General features: G+C 38.5%; 1 protein-coding gene across 1 annotated transcript in view; it reads left to right on the forward strand.

Moving 5' to 3' along the window:
* Positions 1 to 7936: 7936 nt before the first annotated feature.
* Positions 7937 to 18831, forward strand: part of zc3h18 (zinc finger CCCH-type containing 18) — a 154755-nt gene continuing 143860 nt past the window's right edge. Inside the window, exons 1-3 of the mRNA XM_051931485.1 lie at positions 7937 to 8298; positions 9219 to 9281; positions 13270 to 14051. Of these exons, the coding sequence (XP_051787445.1) occupies positions 13287 to 14051 (765 nt within the window). The 5' untranslated portion in view covers positions 7937 to 8298; positions 9219 to 9281; positions 13270 to 13286. The remainder of the gene's footprint in view (positions 8299 to 9218; positions 9282 to 13269; positions 14052 to 18831) is intronic.

The raw sequence follows: 18831 nt of genomic DNA on the forward strand, positions 1-18831 counted from the left end.
GTGGATCGGGCAAAACAGCTACTACTAAACTCTTCATCGAGTCATCAGTTGATATAATACATGAGATGGATTTATAATAGCAAGTTTCACCATGTATACATCTGAGACTGGTCTTAGTCTTAAGCCATTGTTGCAGTAATACACAACAGTGAGCAACAATGGAAATGTCCCCGAATCGAACATAGCTATTACTTTAGAACCATTTATTATTACTACTCCAGCATAAGGAAGAGACAAAGGATTAATCAAAGCACAATACCTCTGTGCCTTATAGTGAGAACAATCCATAGGCTCAGTGGTGGGGCCTCTGGGAAAAATGTGTCCAACCTCCCCACACTTGAAACAGCGGAAGAAGGTGGAATTGTTTGTCTTTTTGCCGGACCAGAGGCTCTGTGAGTCGTCAGGTAGGCTAAGGGGCTGTCACACGAACCTTTCTGGGTTGGCGAGCGGTCTGTTCCGACCTTTCTAATTTACAGACTGCCCAGAGCCACTCAACCACCTCAATTGAGGCATCCATGTTTTTATACATTCAGATGTTCAGGGAGGGCACCCACAAAAATTTTGCAAGCCAGTTGTTCAACTATTTGTTGGGCATTATTGATATCTGGCCTTAGCCAGCATCCTAATTTGCCCCAGATTTCGAAGGCTTTGGTGCGAATGGGTCGTTCGGAATCGAATTTCCACTCCTTCCATTCCCTTGCCTGCTGGGCCACAGAGACGCCATAGTGCTTAAAGACTTCTGCCTTCAAGGACTCATAATCGGTGGCCTGCTCCTCAGTCAGGTCGTAATTAGCCCACTGTGCTTCCCCTTTCAGGAAGGGTGCTAGGATGTTCGCCCATTCCAACCTCGGCCATACTTTCCGTTTAGCCATGCGTTCAAAAATGAGAAAATATGATTCCACATCATCCTCCTCAGTTAAAGGAGCTAATTGAGGAGGCGGAGACCGAGCAACCGACCGATCATACCACTGCTGCAGCCCAAGCTTCCAACTCTGCCAATTGGGTCCTGGTTTCCCTGCGTCTTTACCGTCTGAAGCTCAGCCATGATTGTAGTCAAAATGGTATTCAGGTCTTGTTCTTCTGTCATCTTTAAACAAAAATCCTGCCGACACGCCAATTTGGTAAAATGTAGAGACAACTTGAAAAGAGTTGGGGAATTGCCCCGTATAATGTCCAGTGGACTAGTGAAAAAAACTGATGCAAAACTGGATCAAATAAGAAACATTTGACAACATATAGCAGTAAGGTGGTGGTTTTTATACAAAATGGCGAACAGAAGGAAGTATGGCTGGAAGAGACGTCATAACAGAAAGGTGGAAGTGATGTCATCAGACTGAGACCGGAAGCGACGTCATAAGGATGAGTCAGAAATTACATCATCATGCTGGGACCGGAAGTGACGTCATCTTTGGGAGTTGGAAGCAGACATGATGCCTTGGCTAGAGCGCCATTTTGTGGATCCGGAAATGAAGGTGGTGTGTTATTTCATTATTTTTCTTCTGTAGGTTTGGTGAAAGAAGGAGAAAGGCATTCATGCTTGATAATAAAACTTTATCTCATGAGAATTCACTCACCTTAGGACTTGTTGGCTGCTTCCTAAGAGCTCGTGTATGACACCCTGCATCATATTTTATCTTTTTATATTTATCTTCTTACATTTATCTCTTGTATTCTGTGTTGTCCTTGTATGTTGAACCAATGCTATCAAGACACATTCCTAGTATACATTAGTGTACATGGCCAATAGAGTGAATTCTGATTATGATTTCAACTCTGATTCATCTTGTATGTTACCCTTTTATTTTGTACTCGTTTACTTTGCCCTGAGATAAGCACTTTAAAAAATTAAGGCTGACTGACAGATATTAGTCTCAGCACTAAGTCAAAATGTAAGAAAGAAAGTCCATAGTTTCATAATCCCAACCAGGATTATTGAAGACTACAGTTTAGCATGAAGAAAACAAGTGTCAGGCAACTTCTTATACAGTATATAAGGTGCAGGGCCAGTGGGTCATGCAGGAGAGTTTTCTTGCCAGACCAAATGGGTGGCTGGACCTTTGGGAGTTGCCTCAAGCATGGATTAGTTTCCTAATGGAGGGCACTTATGAGGGCACATACTTCCAAGTCCAGCCTACTTAACCTATTTTTATGACTTGGAGGATTGGTGAAAGTGTATGGTGCGAAGGGAGCACACCAGCAAAACTTCTCTGGATATAAAACTTCCTTGATACAAGGATGGTTTAGATGGTGCTTTCACCAGGATCTGGTGAATGCATGCAGGGAGGGCAGCTGGAATGCATCAACCTACCCAGTGGAGGTTGGCTGCTGGGACTTTGTTTGTCTTTCAACCAGATGTTTCCTGAGAGATGTTGGACTGTTAGGAGGCGAACTGAAAGCAGGCACCAAAAGAAATGGCAGGGGAGGCAGAGGAAGACAATTTATGGCTTCAGCGAAGGAGGAATAATAAGGACTTTATGCTGTAGGTTTGACAGGGCAACTGGCAGTAAGAAAGCCATTCCTTAAAGGACAACATACAGCCTTGAAATACCAGCAGTAGACTGCTGCAGACTGGACAAAGTCTCCTCTTCACAGTAGAAACTGAGACTTGCTTTTTGCTTTTGCTTTTAGATAGATAGATAGATAGATAGATAGATAGATAGATACTTTATTAATCCCAATGGGAAATTCACATTCTTCAGCAGCAGCATACTGATACAATAAATAATATTAAATTAAAGAATGATAATAATACAGGTGAAAAAAAAAAAAAAAAACAGACAATAACTTTGTATAATGTTAAATGTTAACGTTTACCCCCCCTGGTGGAATTAAAGAGTCGCATAGTTTGGATGTGCTCCAGGTACTCTGTGATGGTCTTCCGGCAGCACTTCCTAGTGTGGCGGAAGCTGCCCTTGCAACCAGAAGCACACTGGGCGTACATGGTTTCTGATTTGGCAGCACTTCCTGGTGTGGCGGAAGTGCTGTTGTCTTTGGCGCAGGACCATCCAGGTGCCCCCTGGTGGCGACCACGAACCCTCACTGGGCTGAGCTTCCCAGCCCCGTGGTCCTGATGGAATCTAGGGGGGCCTCTTACGTCCAGGGGGAGGTATTGCCCCTCTCCAGGTCCTTCCGGGTTCCAGGTGTCCCAGTGGGGCAAAATCCCTGTCTGTCTGCCACACACTGTAATATTTTCCAAGTAAGGTCTTCAGAGGGTGTTATAACATAGTCTGTCCTAACTCTCATTTAAGAAAGACAGAGGGTTTTTAAGTAATTAGCAGAAGTTGGGACACCTATGCAAATTGTTTGCTTCAACTTGCAAGGCTTAATTTACTTTAATTGCTGCAGAACATCTGTAGATTGTAACCTATTAGATGTTCCCTGAAGAAGGCAAATGTGTAATATTCAGATATTTCCTTTTTCGGCTTTTGCTAACCTAAATTCTAAATTTAAACCTCTGGCAGTTTAGTGCTTACCTTTTCACCATTTAAGGTCATTAATTTCATTTCAACTGATTAAATTTGAAGAAAAACTGAGGTATACTAAAACATTTGACCAGTAGTGTACTTATTTAGGAAACTGAAATTACAACACAGTATGAGAGGTTTATATATACAGTGACGGGCGGCCATGGCCATTACCTGGCTGTGGCACCACGGACTCCCGGAGGGCATGCTGGGAGCTGGAGTTTCAAACAGCTCTGTTGGGTTCTGTGGGGACCGCCAGGTGCAGCTGCAGAGCCCTATAGTGAACTTTTACCACTCCTGGGAGTGATTCTAGGTAATACTGATGCGCCACCTGGAACACTCCCATTATCTGAATAAAAGGAGCTGCCTCACTCTATTCAGGGGCCAGAGTCAGGAGGACGTGGATGAAGCTTGCTGAAGAGGAGTGGAGGCATAAGTACTGGGAAAAGGAACGGACTAGCAAAGAGAAGGAACTGTGCTTACTTTGCTGTGCTGTGGCTATTGTGTTGCTGTGGGGAGTGAAGGAAGTGCCCCCCACATGTAAATAAAATGTGTGCTGTGTAGCAAACTTGTGTCTCAGCCTGTCTGTGTCAGGTTTACAGAAGCTGTACGCGTCCTGGTGGCTCATAATACATTACCAAGAAGTGCATTCAGCAAAGGTATGCAAATGTGCATGTAAGAAAATGCAAGATCAGCTGAATACATTTTTGGTGTTCAATATGCTGCATGAAAAGACTAATTAAGTATTGGATAAAAAAATCAAAACTCTAATAATAATATAGCCACTTCATGCATGTTGCTTGCTGTTAATAAAACATATTCATCTAAATTGAGTGTAACAGTACAAAGTTAGAATTAGCATAAGCTGCCTTAATTTGGGGTATTCATAAGAAATGTAAAGATTATCTTAATTAGGTAAAAGTACATAATAAACAAGAATAGATGCCTCGAATATTTGAAAAATTAAAGGGCGTGCTTCAATGTAAGTGTTTTAAAGTCCTAATATTCTCAGCTGTAATAAAAATGTGTAATTGTTCACCTTCTAATTGAGGTCCACAGAAGTCTAGATCCCTAGTAAAAGATCATTAATCATATATAACATCATATTCTTAACCACTAACTTTGCAATAGTCTAAACCATTCCTCACATGCTTATGTTTGAAATTTGTTATTTTAAACCTTCTGGTAGTGGCTCTTAAAGGGTTAAGACCACTGGTAAAGAATCAAATATCGAAAATGTTACTATCATGATCAACTGTCTTAAAATAGCATAAAAAGACACATCTCATGCCTGTATTTACCGATCACCATTTTTTTCAAAGTTTTGTGAAAAACAGTAACTTTGACCCCTTGTCTCCCATTAGGGGATGAACCCATGCACAACTTAAAGTTCTGATCATTTTTGCTGAGGATACCTATTGGTTTATTCTTTATTGTCAGGGAGTTGTTTCCTGCACAAAATATGGTCCAAAAATTGCCTAAAGAGTAGAGTTATTTCAGTCTAGAGGGCTAAAAATAGGGGGAAATTTCAATAAGCTTGACATCATAAGGAGTCAAATATTATAACATACAGTATGTGGGACTTTTCTTGAACAGTTGAGTCAGGAGACCCAAAGCAAAAATACTGAAGTAATTTCAAAGTGTTCATACGTAATTCTTATGAACACAAAACACTGCACTATCTTTGAAGAACTAACAGCTTTAAAATTTACTCAATTTAGTAAACATATACCGATTAATATTACTAATAGCAAAATCCTCAATATCAATTATACAATTGTCATTGACAGACTTAAACCCAGGGCGGCATGGTGGCGCAGTAGTAGCGCTGCTGCCTCGCAGTTAGGAGACCTGGGTTCGCTTCCCGGGTCCTCCCTGCGTGGAGTTTGCATGTTCTCCCCGTGTCCGTGTGGGTTTCCTCCCACAGTCCAAAGACATGCAGGTTAGGTGCACTGGCGATCCTAAATTGTCCCTAGTGTGTGTGTGTGCCCTGCCCGGGGTTTGTTCCTACCTTGCGTCCTGGGATTGGCTCCAGCAGACCCCCGTGACCCTGTAGTTAGGATATAGCGGGTTGGATAATGGATGGATGGATGAACTTAAACCCAATTCTGACTTCACAATTCAATTCAATTATAGAAAAAAAGTAACCTTTGAGAGGTTGGGTAATAGACTGACTGATGCCATGGTACAGTACATTTTTATATCTTTTAGATACCTAGTCAAGTCAAGTTGGGGAGCATGCACTGGTACAGTGCGTTGCCACACCCACTACACAACAAAACAACTCGGGATCCTGGTTTGCAACCCCCCAGGCTGTCCCACCTTCCGGAAATGACCCTCTATCTGCTGCAGCCAGGTTTTACGTTGGTGACCCCTTGGCCTGGTCCAGCCACTCGGGTCCCCAACAATGAGGATCTTACGAGCTGGATCACCCTCGGGGAAACGCGCCACATGGCCGTAGTGCCGTAACTGACGCTCCCTCACAATGCAGGTAATGTGCCTCATTCGGGCCTCCATGAGCAACCGCTCATTCGACACAAAGTCAAACCAACGGTACCCAAGGATTTTCCGGAGAGACACAGTACCAAAGGAGTCCAGTCTTCATCTCAGGTCACTGCATAGCGTCCATGTCTCACAACCATATGGCAAGACAGGAAGCACCAGGACTCTAAAGACTTGGACCTTCGTCCTTTTGCATAGATATCGGGAGTGCCACACACCCCTTTCCAGTGACCCCATGACCCCCCATGCTCTCCCAATCCATCTACTGACTTCATAGGAAGTCACCGGAGACACTGAATGTCACTGCCAAGGTAAGTAAACCTCTCAACAAGGTCAACACTCTCTCTGCAAACAGACACACTGCTGATGGCTGTGCCCAAGAGGTCATTAAAGGCCTGGATCTTGTTTTTTATCCAGGACACTCGCAAGTCCAGACACTCAGACTACTCGCTCAGTCTCTTGAGCGCCCCGATCAGAGCCTCCATTGACTCCGTGAAAAGAATAGTCTGAATACCTAGTAAAGACATTAAACAGACTTCAAGTCACAATTATAATAGTTACTGTTTCTTTTAAGGGCGGCACGGTGGCGCAGTGGGTAGCGCTGCTGCCTCGCAGTTGGGAGACCTGGGGACCCGGGTTCGCTTCCCGGGTCCTCCCTGTGTGGAGTTTGCATGTTCTCCCCGTGTCTGCGTGGGTTTCCTCCGGGCGCTCCGGTTTCCTCCCACAGTCCAAAGACATGCAGGTTAGGTGGATTGGCGATTCTAAATTGTGCTTGGTGTGTGGGTGTGTTTGTGTGTGTCCTGCGGTGGGTTGGCACCCTGCCCTGGATTGGTTCCCTGCCTTGTGCCCTGTGTTGGCTGGGATTGGCTCCAGCAGACCCCCGTGACCCTGTGTTCGGATTCAGCGGGTTGGAAAATGGATGGATGGATGTTTCTTTTAAATTACTTTAATTTTTTTTGTTTAAATTTAACAATTAGCTTCTGTCTTATCCTACTGTATTTCAAACACCAGACCATGCAGAGTTCTAATGTTTCTTTAACAGCACATTGCTCACATTTTCCTGTTTTATGCTTGGCAGTATAGTAAGAGTACTGATTCACACGAACATGTCAAAGCCTTAATCTAATTAAAAATAATTTCTTCCTTTCTCACTCAAGGTCACCATTTACTCCTATCCCTTGGTGTGGATTTTAAGTGAAGCAAGTGCCTTCCTTTATCACTACTCTCTGAAATTTTTGCCATTTTATAAAAACTGCCTTTTTAAATTATACCTTTAAATATACATGTACCTAACTGAATCGTATAGTCTACTTCTGTTCTAAATAAAGCTTTTTTTTAGCACGTATCTGGTCTTTCATTGCCACTCACTCCTTTATGAGCAGGAATCCACAAAAACTTCTCAATTATATTCAAATACAAGCCAGTTGTGGCATGCTGTTAATTCCAAAAACGATCACTTCTATCTGATATTTTTCTGTTGGATAACGGCTCTGTCAGGTTTCATCTCATTTATAGATTTATCTAAAGCAACAATAACAGCGGTCATTTATTTCCGTTGAAAACAAAACATAATTCATCTGATATTCAAATGGTATTTTCTATACTCCGCGACACTTCTTTTGCGAGCTCTTAAAATGGGTAGGTGGGCGGATTAAAAAAATTGGTAGAAAAATATCTACTTTTAAATATACATAATTGCCAGCGTGTAGCACTGATAGGGATTCAAAAATCGATTTTCAGAAAACGGTCCCAAAAGTTACCGTTTAGAATGTGAACCTTTGTAAAAAAACAACCTCAATTTAGTTTGCTCAACTGCGGGCTGTCTTCCCACAGAAATGCACATTTGTTCGCAGTATAGACAGGAAAAAAGGAGCGGCTGGACTTTAGCCACCACCACACAAGCGCAGCAAATGCCGCTTTAACGCTTCCTGTCTGGCGTCTTGAGTACTTGAGGCCGACACCGTCGTCCCTTGATGACGTCACGGCAATGGCCGCTCTCACTGTGTAGTGTAGGATTTCTAATTCTCTCTTGTAAAAAAAATAATAATAATTAAGTAGCCGAAAGTATTTTTTTTCAAACTCGGGAAGCTGTGAGACGAGATAGCAATAAAGCTCATTAATCCTGTCCCAATAGAAGTACAGGTGGGAAACGGTAAAAAATAAGAAACAAAAAAAAACGCACATTTCTCATAAAGTTCATGGTGTTTATGGGGGAGGTCTGTATTGTTGATGGAGGGAAGCATGGCTGCTATTATTGTTGCACAACAAATAGAATGTGAAAGAAAGTTGTAGGGTTTTCGATTGCAAAACAAAAATCTAGGGCCCTTGAAAGGTAAGTTGAAAAGATTGTGCATGCACTTAAATAAGACGTAAAAATCGAATGCCAAGGATTGGTTTTGCCAACATGGCCTGCTATGTTCTAAGACAGATACCTTGTCTTAACTGAATGTGTTTCTTCTGAAAATCATTTAAAATGTGTAAACTCTGAAGTCCGTCCTTATTTGTTATTTGTGAAACAAATCTGTGATCGCCGCTATTTACACTCTGGCGCCCAGTGATGCGGTGATCGTACGACCTGCTGAAGGCTGCGAGGCACTTTAATGGGGCAGCAAAGTGGTTGGAATCATGTTTGGATGTTGCGCCTTTGGACTATCTCAGTGTTCTAAGTAACTGATTTCAACTGGTGTGGAAGCGGAGCGCATCGGAACGTACCGTGTAACTTACAGTTGGGTTTGACATTTGAATTAATTATAAAGGCAGTAGTAATGTTACTTTATTGATTAACACTCTTAACGAATACATTGTTGCTACATTTTTACGAAGAGAAAAATGTTTCGACTTGTGCGACCACAGAATGTACTTAAAGCTATATTATGCTGTTAAGAATAGCCTGGAGTGAAAAGTTTGACTTATTTCAGTATAAAGCGTTACCTTTTACAAATGCAAGTGGGGTAGATAGAGAAAGCTTACGTGTGAAACTTATTTTGGTAAAACCAACAATGTTAAAAGTTGTGTTTCAGGGAATTTTAGTATTTTTATGTTTATACATTTATTTAGGTTATTTTGAAGCAGGCACTGCACTATGTGTGTATTTTAAAGTTTGATGCTTGCCAGCAGGCACATGTTTTGTGTAGGAAAACTTAGCATTTAATTTTATTTTCTTTTTTTACTCCAAATCATTTATTTCTTTGATGAGGTTGTGTTGATTATTTAATTGCAACTTAACTTTATATTGATTTATCATTTTCTTAGGGGTTACAGCCTTAATCAGTGCTACTGGAGGGAGAGGGTTCCCTTTACAGTAAAGATTTGCAGGTAAGTTATTATCAGTTTATTTTTTAGCACCTTTAAATATCAAGGTTTAAACCAAAGTGCTGCACATCACAGTAACATATAGAAATCTAAAAGTAATTTACATGACTGACAAAATTGAGCTCCAAATGAAGAACTTCCAAAACCTAATTTCAAATTTTTGGCATTATCATTTTTGTCAAAACCAAACAGCTGACTTTCATTTTCATTAAGCTGAAGAAAGCTCTTCTGCCCACCAGGGTTGGATCTCATTAAAACACTCTGTAAGGAGCTCAGTTTGTACAAGTATCCTCAGAGGTCAGTGATAGATAAAATTGTTTATGTATAATTATTTTGATACTTTTGATTGGAATAAATGTTTTTATGTAGAATTTCTTATCCTTAAAAAACATACATTTAAGTGTATTGCAAATTAAGATGATGTTAGTTATACAGGTATTCAATAAATAAATTGCACATTGTAATTTTGGAGGAGTAAATCGAAATTCCAAAAAAAGCTTCTTGTGGTACTTATTGTAGCTGTGCTGGTTTTCAGTGCGCCTACGTTTTTGTAAACGTATTTGAAAATGTTTCTCAACCAACCCTTAAGTCAGGGTAATAAGGTAATATTTTTAAAATGTATTATTTAAAATAAAAAGTGCAGTCTATTTTTTTTTTTATGAACAAACATTTTTATTTTTCAACAACATTATGGAAAAACATTTTTGGTGAAAAATGCTGTTTTGAATGTGTCACAGTTTTTGTTAACATTTTCTGTCATATTTAAATTTTTCTGTGACTAAAAATCATCTTGAGAGTGTGGTCAGGCTTTAGGTTGTAGTTTTATATTCAAATACCATACTTTTTTGATTAATCCTGATTACAATGTTATTTTAGTAAATTAAATAGAAAATTATGTCAATATCATTTAATATGCTTTCTAAAACTCATTAATTTCATATTGCATAAATTGTCCAAAGTAATTTGAGAAATGTGTAATACATTGTTCAGCAATCTAAAAGTTAATTTCCTATTTATAATATTAATGTGTAGCTTATTATTGTTTGCTGGACAAGAGCTTTTTATTGCTGTATGCAAAGAGAGAGCAACTTCTTCATATAATTCAAATGTCCAAATCTCAGTGTGCTGCCTAATCACTGACTAGACAGGCTTTTATTTATTTATTTGTAATTTGACAAGGTATGTATATAAAATAAAATATAATTACTAAAAATTCTGTTTTTAGTCATTTTAATGATGTTCAGTTTCTAAAGAAATGTAAGTGTTCAGTTATTATATTGATTTAATATTTTATCATTTAAGCAAGAACAATATATATATATATATATATATATATATATACACACACACAAACTAAAATGATTAATAAGGAAAAAATTAAAAAGAAAGAAGCTTCTGACTTGGCAGTTATAGTCACAGTGAGGCATAATATAGGTATATCGCTGTTGGGATAGAGGAACCCCATTAGTGTTTCTTGACACATTTCTGCTGAGTAATTCTTTGGCTAAAAGTCCTTTGTGTTAGTGTGTCACAGATGGCACTCAGTTTTGTTTTACATGGTTACACCATATTGGATTCCGATCATGGGCCAGTTATTGTTTTAAATTTAAATTATTTCACATAATCTGATAATGAAAGTTTATTACACCTCCACCAACATTCATACAATGCTGAATTCAGGCCAAATGCGACTGAGTGAGCAAAGTTACACGTACAGTAAACTTAATCTATATTCAACCTTCACAAAGCCAATTGGTTTGTGTTCACATTGTTGCTGTTTTTTCGGTTTTGAGGAGAATTGAAAATCTAGCACTGATCACCACAATAATATAAAATGTTACACTACTGGTGAAAAGTTTTACAACATCTCAGTTTTTCTTCACATGTAATCTGTTGAAATGCAATGAATGACCTAAGATATTGAAAAGGTAAGCAGTAAACTGCTAGAGGCTCACATTTAAGGTTTATAATAATAATAATAGGTGAGCAAAAACTGAAAAATGGAAATATCAGAATATTACAAATTGGCTTCTTCAGGGAATAATTAATAGGCAACAATCTATAGATGTTCTGCAGCAATTAAAGTAAATTAATGAAGCAAACAATTTGCACAGGTGCCCCACAGGCCCATTTATAATATTCCGAAATTTCCTTTTTTTTTTCTTCCCAGTTTTGCTAACTTAAACTTTAAATTTAAACCTCTGCCAGTTTATTGCTTACCTTTTCTCTATTCTAGGTCATTCATTGCATTTCAACAGATTACATGTAAAGAAGAACTAAGGTGTTCTAAAACACCTGACCAGTAGTGTATGTGAGTAGCAAAACATATTTTCTGCCAGGTTTGATATGATGATCGACAAGAGATGGAAATTTCAGTTTCTTTATTATTAATGAAAAAAAAAAATCTTTATCCAGCTTCCAAATAGTGCATAAGTGCCTTACAGCATTTTGCACATTTGACATTTCTGTCATAAGTCTCCCTTTTTCCAGCTATTCTTTCGTGAAGCTTTAATTTTTAAAAATTATTATTATTTAGGGGCAGCATGGTGGTGCAGTGGAAGCGCTGCTGCCTTGCACTTAGGAGACCCGGGTTCACTTCCCAGGTCCTCCCTGCGTGGTGTCCCTGCCTTGCACTCTGTGTTGGCTGGGATTGGCTCCAGCAGACCCCCATGACCCTGTAGCTAGGATATAGCGGGTTTAATAATGGATGGATGATTATTTAGGCTTTTTACTCCCAATCTCCCAACATTCACATTTTTCCACCTTGCAAAAACTTCAAGCTAAAAACTAAAAATAATCATATATTAACTACATAATATAAGAATAGTCTGTTGTGACAGATACAGATAGGAGTGAAAATTCAAAGTTTAATTCAAATTAAAAATTACATCACATCAGTAATTTGGTAAATAATTCCTAGTTTTCCCTAAACACACTAGTTTGATTTTGCATGCACATTCTGAAAAATTCCATCACTTTGTGGAACTGCTGTATGTTATAACCACACAGACACAGTGAAGCATAACATGTTCATAGGATAAATGAAAGGATTTTTATTACTTTCCTAGGCACCTCTTCATAATCCTGTCAATAACAAGCCACAATTGTACAATAAATCACAGTAAACCAACAGTTCTTCTTCCTTCTCTACCTGTGTTGATCTTCGCCCGCTGACTTCCCAACTCTGACTCATACATGTGTGGCAGCGGGCTTCCTTCTTTGCCGTAACCGGGAATGCTTCTGGGGTCATGCCATGTCTTCCGGGATTGACCTCCAGGCCATAAAGGAAGTAGGGAGGTCCTCAACCGACAGAGGTGCACTTCCAGATTCCAATTCCCCAGTTCCCCTGTAGGTGTCCCAGCTGGTGAGAAGATGTGAAGGTCGCTACCACCTGGCGTATGGGGAATGGAACCTCTCCCAAATCTCAGTTTCCGCTAGTTTGTCATACATATTAGTCCGGCCGGGCATAAAGTTATTTCCTTGTCCATCCCATCTGTCCTTCCATTTTGGCCTCCGGTCCAGGTAATAACTCATCCTCCTTCCCAGCAGGAATGCCTGTTCTCCTCCTACAATGTGTTATCATTTTTTCCTAGTTTGAGGGGAAAGCAAAGAAGATCTGAAGTTAGCATGGCATGATCGTACCTGATCTGCTTGAAAATATATACTACCAGCTAAATTGGATAAAATTTTATTGCTTCAGACTAATTCCAGATCTATACTACTCCATGACAATGAAGATTTTGATCTGTTTTGTACATTAATGCATATAACTTACATTGTGAGCCCTCCTGCCCAGCCAAAGTATTAACACATTCACATAACATAAGTAGGAAGCTTGTGTATTTTGAAGTCTTTTAAAAATTTTCTGCAAAATTGACCTTTTTAGTGCAATGAATAGTAGATTCAATTTACTGTGTAAGTCTGCATTTAAAAATATTTTTTGTTTAATTAAATGCATATTTTAATAACTTGTATTTAATATTTATTCCAGTTTCTGTTAATCTACCAATGGATGTGTCTGAAAGTCCAAATCATAATCCAAAATCTCCAGAAGAAGAACAACATAACTCAGACAGTGAACTCTTAAAAGATGACATTTTTTCTCAGAATATTGAAGAAGGAAGAGATTCAGATTTAGAAGATGATGAGGTTGAAAGAGTCTCAGACCAAGAAGAACTGGAGAGGTGTTCAGATCATGAAGGAGAAATTGACAATTCAGATGCTGATGATGATCCTTGTAGTGAAGAAGAAATGCATAATGAGGCCAAATATCAGGACTCTGATAATGATGAGAGGCAAGGGAAAACTGTCACAGCAGTAAATAAAATTGAGGAGGATGATGAAGATGAGGAGGAGGAGGAAGAAGTTGAAGAGGAGAGAGACACAGTTGAGGAACATGAAAAATTAAATGATCTAAAGGATGAATCATCTTCTGTCACCCGGGACTTGGATGAACATGAACTTGATTATGATGAGGAGGTGCCTGAAGAACAGAGCACTGTGGCTCCTGAAGAGGAACTAAGGAAAGCAGGTGGAGAGGATGGAGAGGATGAAGAGGAGGAGGAAGATGATGAGGAGGAGGAGGAAGAGGAGGAGGAGAATGCTGATGCCAAACAGAAGAAAGACAAAAGTCAACCAAAACAAGAGGAGGAGGTAGAGGAAACAGAAAAAAAATTAGAGGAGCAAAAAGTTCCAGAGAGAATTCGTAGAGATTCTATTCGAGAGAAGAAGAAAGATGATGATGATGGAGAAATAGATGATGGTGAAATTGATGTATGTATATCTTATTTACTTAATTGCATTACATTTGTAAAGTGAATGTTAATCCTCCTATTTTGAAATTACATTTAAGCATACTATCTATTGAACATTTACTTATCTTAACTGTTTTTTTTTCTTTTTAATGAGAGTCTTGGCATTTGCTTTAGGTGTACTTTGAGTATGATATTTACATAAAACTTTTTTGTTTTTCATTCTTTGCTGTGGTTTGTTGAATCTAATTAATTTAGCATGATACCATTTTTTTAACATCATGTTAAAATCCTGTGCTATATTATTATACAGAATGCAGTTTGGTATTTCTTTTATTGTTTTAGTAATTAAGGGTGTACTCACACTGGCAATTCATTCCGTGCCCGAGCACGTTTGTCCACATGTAACTCCGCAAAGTCTAGTTAATTTGACTAGTGTGATCGCTCAGTGCTGGGCCAACCGTATTATGCCATGGCCACCTTGGAAGAGGTGGGCCTAAGCATAGTTCAGTAGCATTTGGAAACAGTGTGATCAGTAAATGTGCCTGAACACAAAAAAGATGTGACGTCAATGTTTCTGGCCAAGACCATTATCCATACCATGTTTTTGCCTTTCTGAACATCTAGCGTTGCAGTCTGTGTCCTTGTCTATCACACATGCATACAACCCAAGCCAGTAGGCCAAAGTGTTGATGCCAAACTGAGATGGCCCGTGCAATAATTTTCCATGCTGGAGTAATATGTAATCTTTAAAAAAAAAAAAAAAAAAAAAAAAAAGCTCACCCCCTGTGCTTGAGTCCCAATCGAGGTGGTTCGTCATGTGGTAGTTCCGGCAATGTGCTATCAGCTCATTCTCCCAACCTTAAAAAAAGCTGATAAAATAACATTTTTTAGCAAGTATTGAAGTTTTTTTTAACTAGAAAATTAGAAAAATGGTTTAATCCATCTAACCCATTTTATTTTTTTGTCCTTTTCTTCCTATTCTGATCTGATCCCTGTTTTTGAAAATCTTTTTGATGTGTGAAACTGAGTTGTTTGAAAATATGCTGGGCTGTTCTGTTTTGGTTTTGGAGGTAGAAGGTCAAGCAGTCTGGTTTAATCTTTTTGTGGTGCTTTAGTTATTTTTTCTACTTTAGGTTTTCATACTTCTTCCCACTATTTTTTTTCCTCCAAATGTGTGAAAGGAACCTTTTTTGTGAGTTGGAAGTTGTCATTTAATTCTCGTTTGTGGACATTTGACCCACTCTGGAATATTTATTGCCCGTCTCATGTCTGTTATTTTTGGAGAGTATGATTCTTAATTTTAACAATAATTTGCTTCCCCTTTCTCTTTAAAAAAAAAAAAAAAAAAGTTATAAAAATGTATATTTCTCTTTGCTTTGCACTTCCTATTCCTCATTACTGACGGTTCCTGTCTGAGGTAGTCCATAAGTAAAGGAACTGCTTAAAAGGTTCATACAGAAAAAAAGGGATAGTGTCCAAAAATATATCTGGTAAATATTAGTACAATTGTATATATATCATCCTGAAAAAGGAAAATAATAGTAAAATTTTAAAGCACCCCTGAAAATACCTGTCAAACTATCACTATGGTAGTTTATGACTTGATTTTTAGGAGACTGTAGAGTTAAAGCCATGCAGTTGCATGTCTCATAACATTCCCACTTCTTTAACAAATGGACCCAGTTCCTTTATACACTAAAGGTTAAGCATGGTGTTTCTGAAGTTATTTTTTCACAGTTGCATCATGTTATTTCCTGCAGAGTCTTGGTTTATTAGGAGAAGCCATATTTAGTAGTTTTATTTAGTATCCTCAAACTGCTTACAGTTGCATCTAGTATGACTCAAGTCAACATGCAGTATACCAGTCTTTCAACTTACCAAACATTTCTAATTTGTAGGGCAAGCAATATAATATTGTTTACAATGTTAATGGTGTAATTTCAAAGATGTTTTGTAGTATTGAGATATTGTATTATTGCTTTCACTTGAAAGCATTCCATGGAAGCAAATCATAAACATATTCTCTTAACCAGTATTTAAAGAACAAAATTAACAAAAATTGTGTATATGTGCATTTTAGAATTTCACATTGTGAAACAAAAGCATTACCACATCAGTAACACGACATTGTATCAAGTAGCTCTTCTGATTATAAGGTTGCAGCTAAATACTGTTAGTTATCATATTTACTCTAATGAAAGCTGTATATTTGATCCTTATAGCCTTAATTGTTTGCTGTTGTTTAATTTTGGAACCTGAGAAAATTCTCCAGTACTACATATTTAGTGAAGGCTGGAGATTTGTCAGTAACACAAAATTATGGAGTCAAGGGAGAAGGTGGTATTATGTCTGGACATGTCTATATTTTTCATAGTGATGGTAGGAAGATGGGTACTAAGAAGTCCCAATGTCTGCAACATGGGTGCTATTTCTTCTTATTGTTTATTTCCAGCATTTGTACAAACCACTTTTTCTGGGCTTCACAGCAGCTGCAGGCTGTTCATATTCCTCTAGTTGTCTCTCTAGTTTTGCCTATTTTATTTTTGTTTTTCTTTTAAATTTGCTGGTTCTGATTCCTCAATCTGGTATTCTGACTCATAAATATACAGTAATCCCTCCTCCATCGCGGGGGTTGCGTTCCAGAGCCACCCACGAAATAAGAAAATCCGCGAAGTAGAAACCATATGTTTATATGGTTACTTTAATATTGACATGCTTGGGTCACAGATTTGCGCAGAAACACAGGAGGTTGTAGAGAGACAGGGACGTTATTCAAACACTGCAAACAAACATTTGTCTCTTTTTCAAAAGTTTAAACTGTGCTCCATGACAAGACAGAGATGACAGTTCAGTCTCACAATTAAAAGAATGCAAACATATCTTCCTCTTCAAAGGAGCAAACAAATTAATAGGGCTGTTTGCTTTTAAGTATGCGAAGCACCGCGGCACAAAGCTGTTGAAGGCGGCAGCTCACACCCCCTCCATCAGGAGCAGAGAGAGAGACACAGATAAAAAAATCAATACATGCCCTTCGTGCTTTTAAGTATGCGAAGCAGCTGCACAGAAGGTAGCCAACGTGAAGATAATCTTTCAGCATTTTTAGACGAGCGTCCGTATCGTCTAGGTGTGCGAACAGCCCCCCTGCTCAATCCCCCTACGTCAGGATCAGAAAAAGTCAGCGCAAGAGAGAGAGAGAGAAAAGTACGTTGGGTAGCTTCTCAGCCATCTGCCAATAGCGTCCCTTGTATGAAATCAACTAGGAAAACCAACTGAGGAAGCATGTACCAGAAATTAAAAGACCCATTGTCCACAGAAATCTGCGAACCAGCAAAAAATCCGCGATATATATTTAAATATGCTTACATATAAAATCCGCGATAGAGTGAAGCCGCGAAAGGGGAAGCGCCATGTAGCGAGGGATCACTGTAAAGCTCATTGTTGCTTTCACAGTCATATATCACTGATATATACTGTAAGTAACAGTTTGTTTCTCTAAATGCTTGGAAAGTAAAAAATATAATTACTTGTTTAAATATGTATAGTGTAGCCAAAGTGTAAAGATCGGTATTAAAGTAAGTTTGTGACTTAAGTTAATACAAAAACAAAGATAGTTAAATCATATATCATTTACTTAAATGAACACAAAAGCTTAGGTTTAACCTATAGTTAAAAAGAACAATTTCAGTTTAATTAAGATAAACACATAATGTTGACAGTATCATTTTATTAAAATCTTAAGATATAGCCAGTTGACAATGGAGGAGTAAAATAGGAATCTTCAGTCAGCAGCATTCCTAGAGGCGATACACTTCTGTGGATCAGTTATAACTGTTACAAAGTCAGTAGGGCCAAGTATGTTCAGTTAAAGCAACAGGATATATTATGAGGTGTACAGAGACCTATTGTCTGCTCAGATTCTAGGGATGCTGTAATTGATCATCTGCCAATTCAATTTGGCCAATTGACACTATAAAAAGACTTGATTGGTAATCAGTAAAAAGGCCGATCACAAAAATGGATATTTTCAGCCATTGCTTTTCTAAGATTTATGGTAATTTAGTTGCAGTGCTCCTTTACGCAAGGTATTACAGCGGTTGAGCCAGCACACATCTTGTTTTTTTTTCTTTGGCATCAAACTTCCAGCAGTGTAAACAAAGAGCAGCGAGTGGAGGCTTGTTTGACAGTAAACTATTTCAACCATTCTATGATCTGCTCCTCACAAACTGAGGGCACCGTGGCGGATGTTAGCAGATTGCTGGCCAACCACAAGCGTTACCTGGTAGGTAACCACCCATACAATCAGATTGTGACACAGACTACGAATGCCGTGAATGTAATTACCCCGATCTACATGCTGTCAAATAAACGAACCACACGCCGGGGCGCAACGTTAGGGGCATCGCCTCTGGCGCTGATGTCCGAGGTTCAATTCCCGAGAGGGAGTGCAGTGGAGTGTGTACGCCTGATGAGCCCAGAATGAGGGCGAAACACGTGTCGAGTACTCTTTGCATTTATTTGACAGTAAACTATTTCAACCAATATATATATATATATATATATATATATATATATATATATTAGTTAAAGAAATGGTGAAAACTACTTTTTTTTTAATTAAGCCTTGTTTCAGCTAGGTATATTACAGGAAAAAAACTAAACAATGTGACAGCTTGTAATTATGAGAAGCATTTTATTTTCTTTTATGCCATATGTATTATGGATAAATATTTCTGTACATATAGTATTAGTTAACATATGTATTTTAAGGACATTTTATTTATTTTAGTATTTTATGGTCA

The sequence above is a fragment of the Erpetoichthys calabaricus genome, chromosome 9, assembly GCF_900747795.2.
Source record: "Erpetoichthys calabaricus chromosome 9, fErpCal1.3, whole genome shotgun sequence".
Lineage (NCBI taxonomy): Eukaryota > Metazoa > Chordata > Cladistia > Polypteriformes > Polypteridae > Erpetoichthys > Erpetoichthys calabaricus.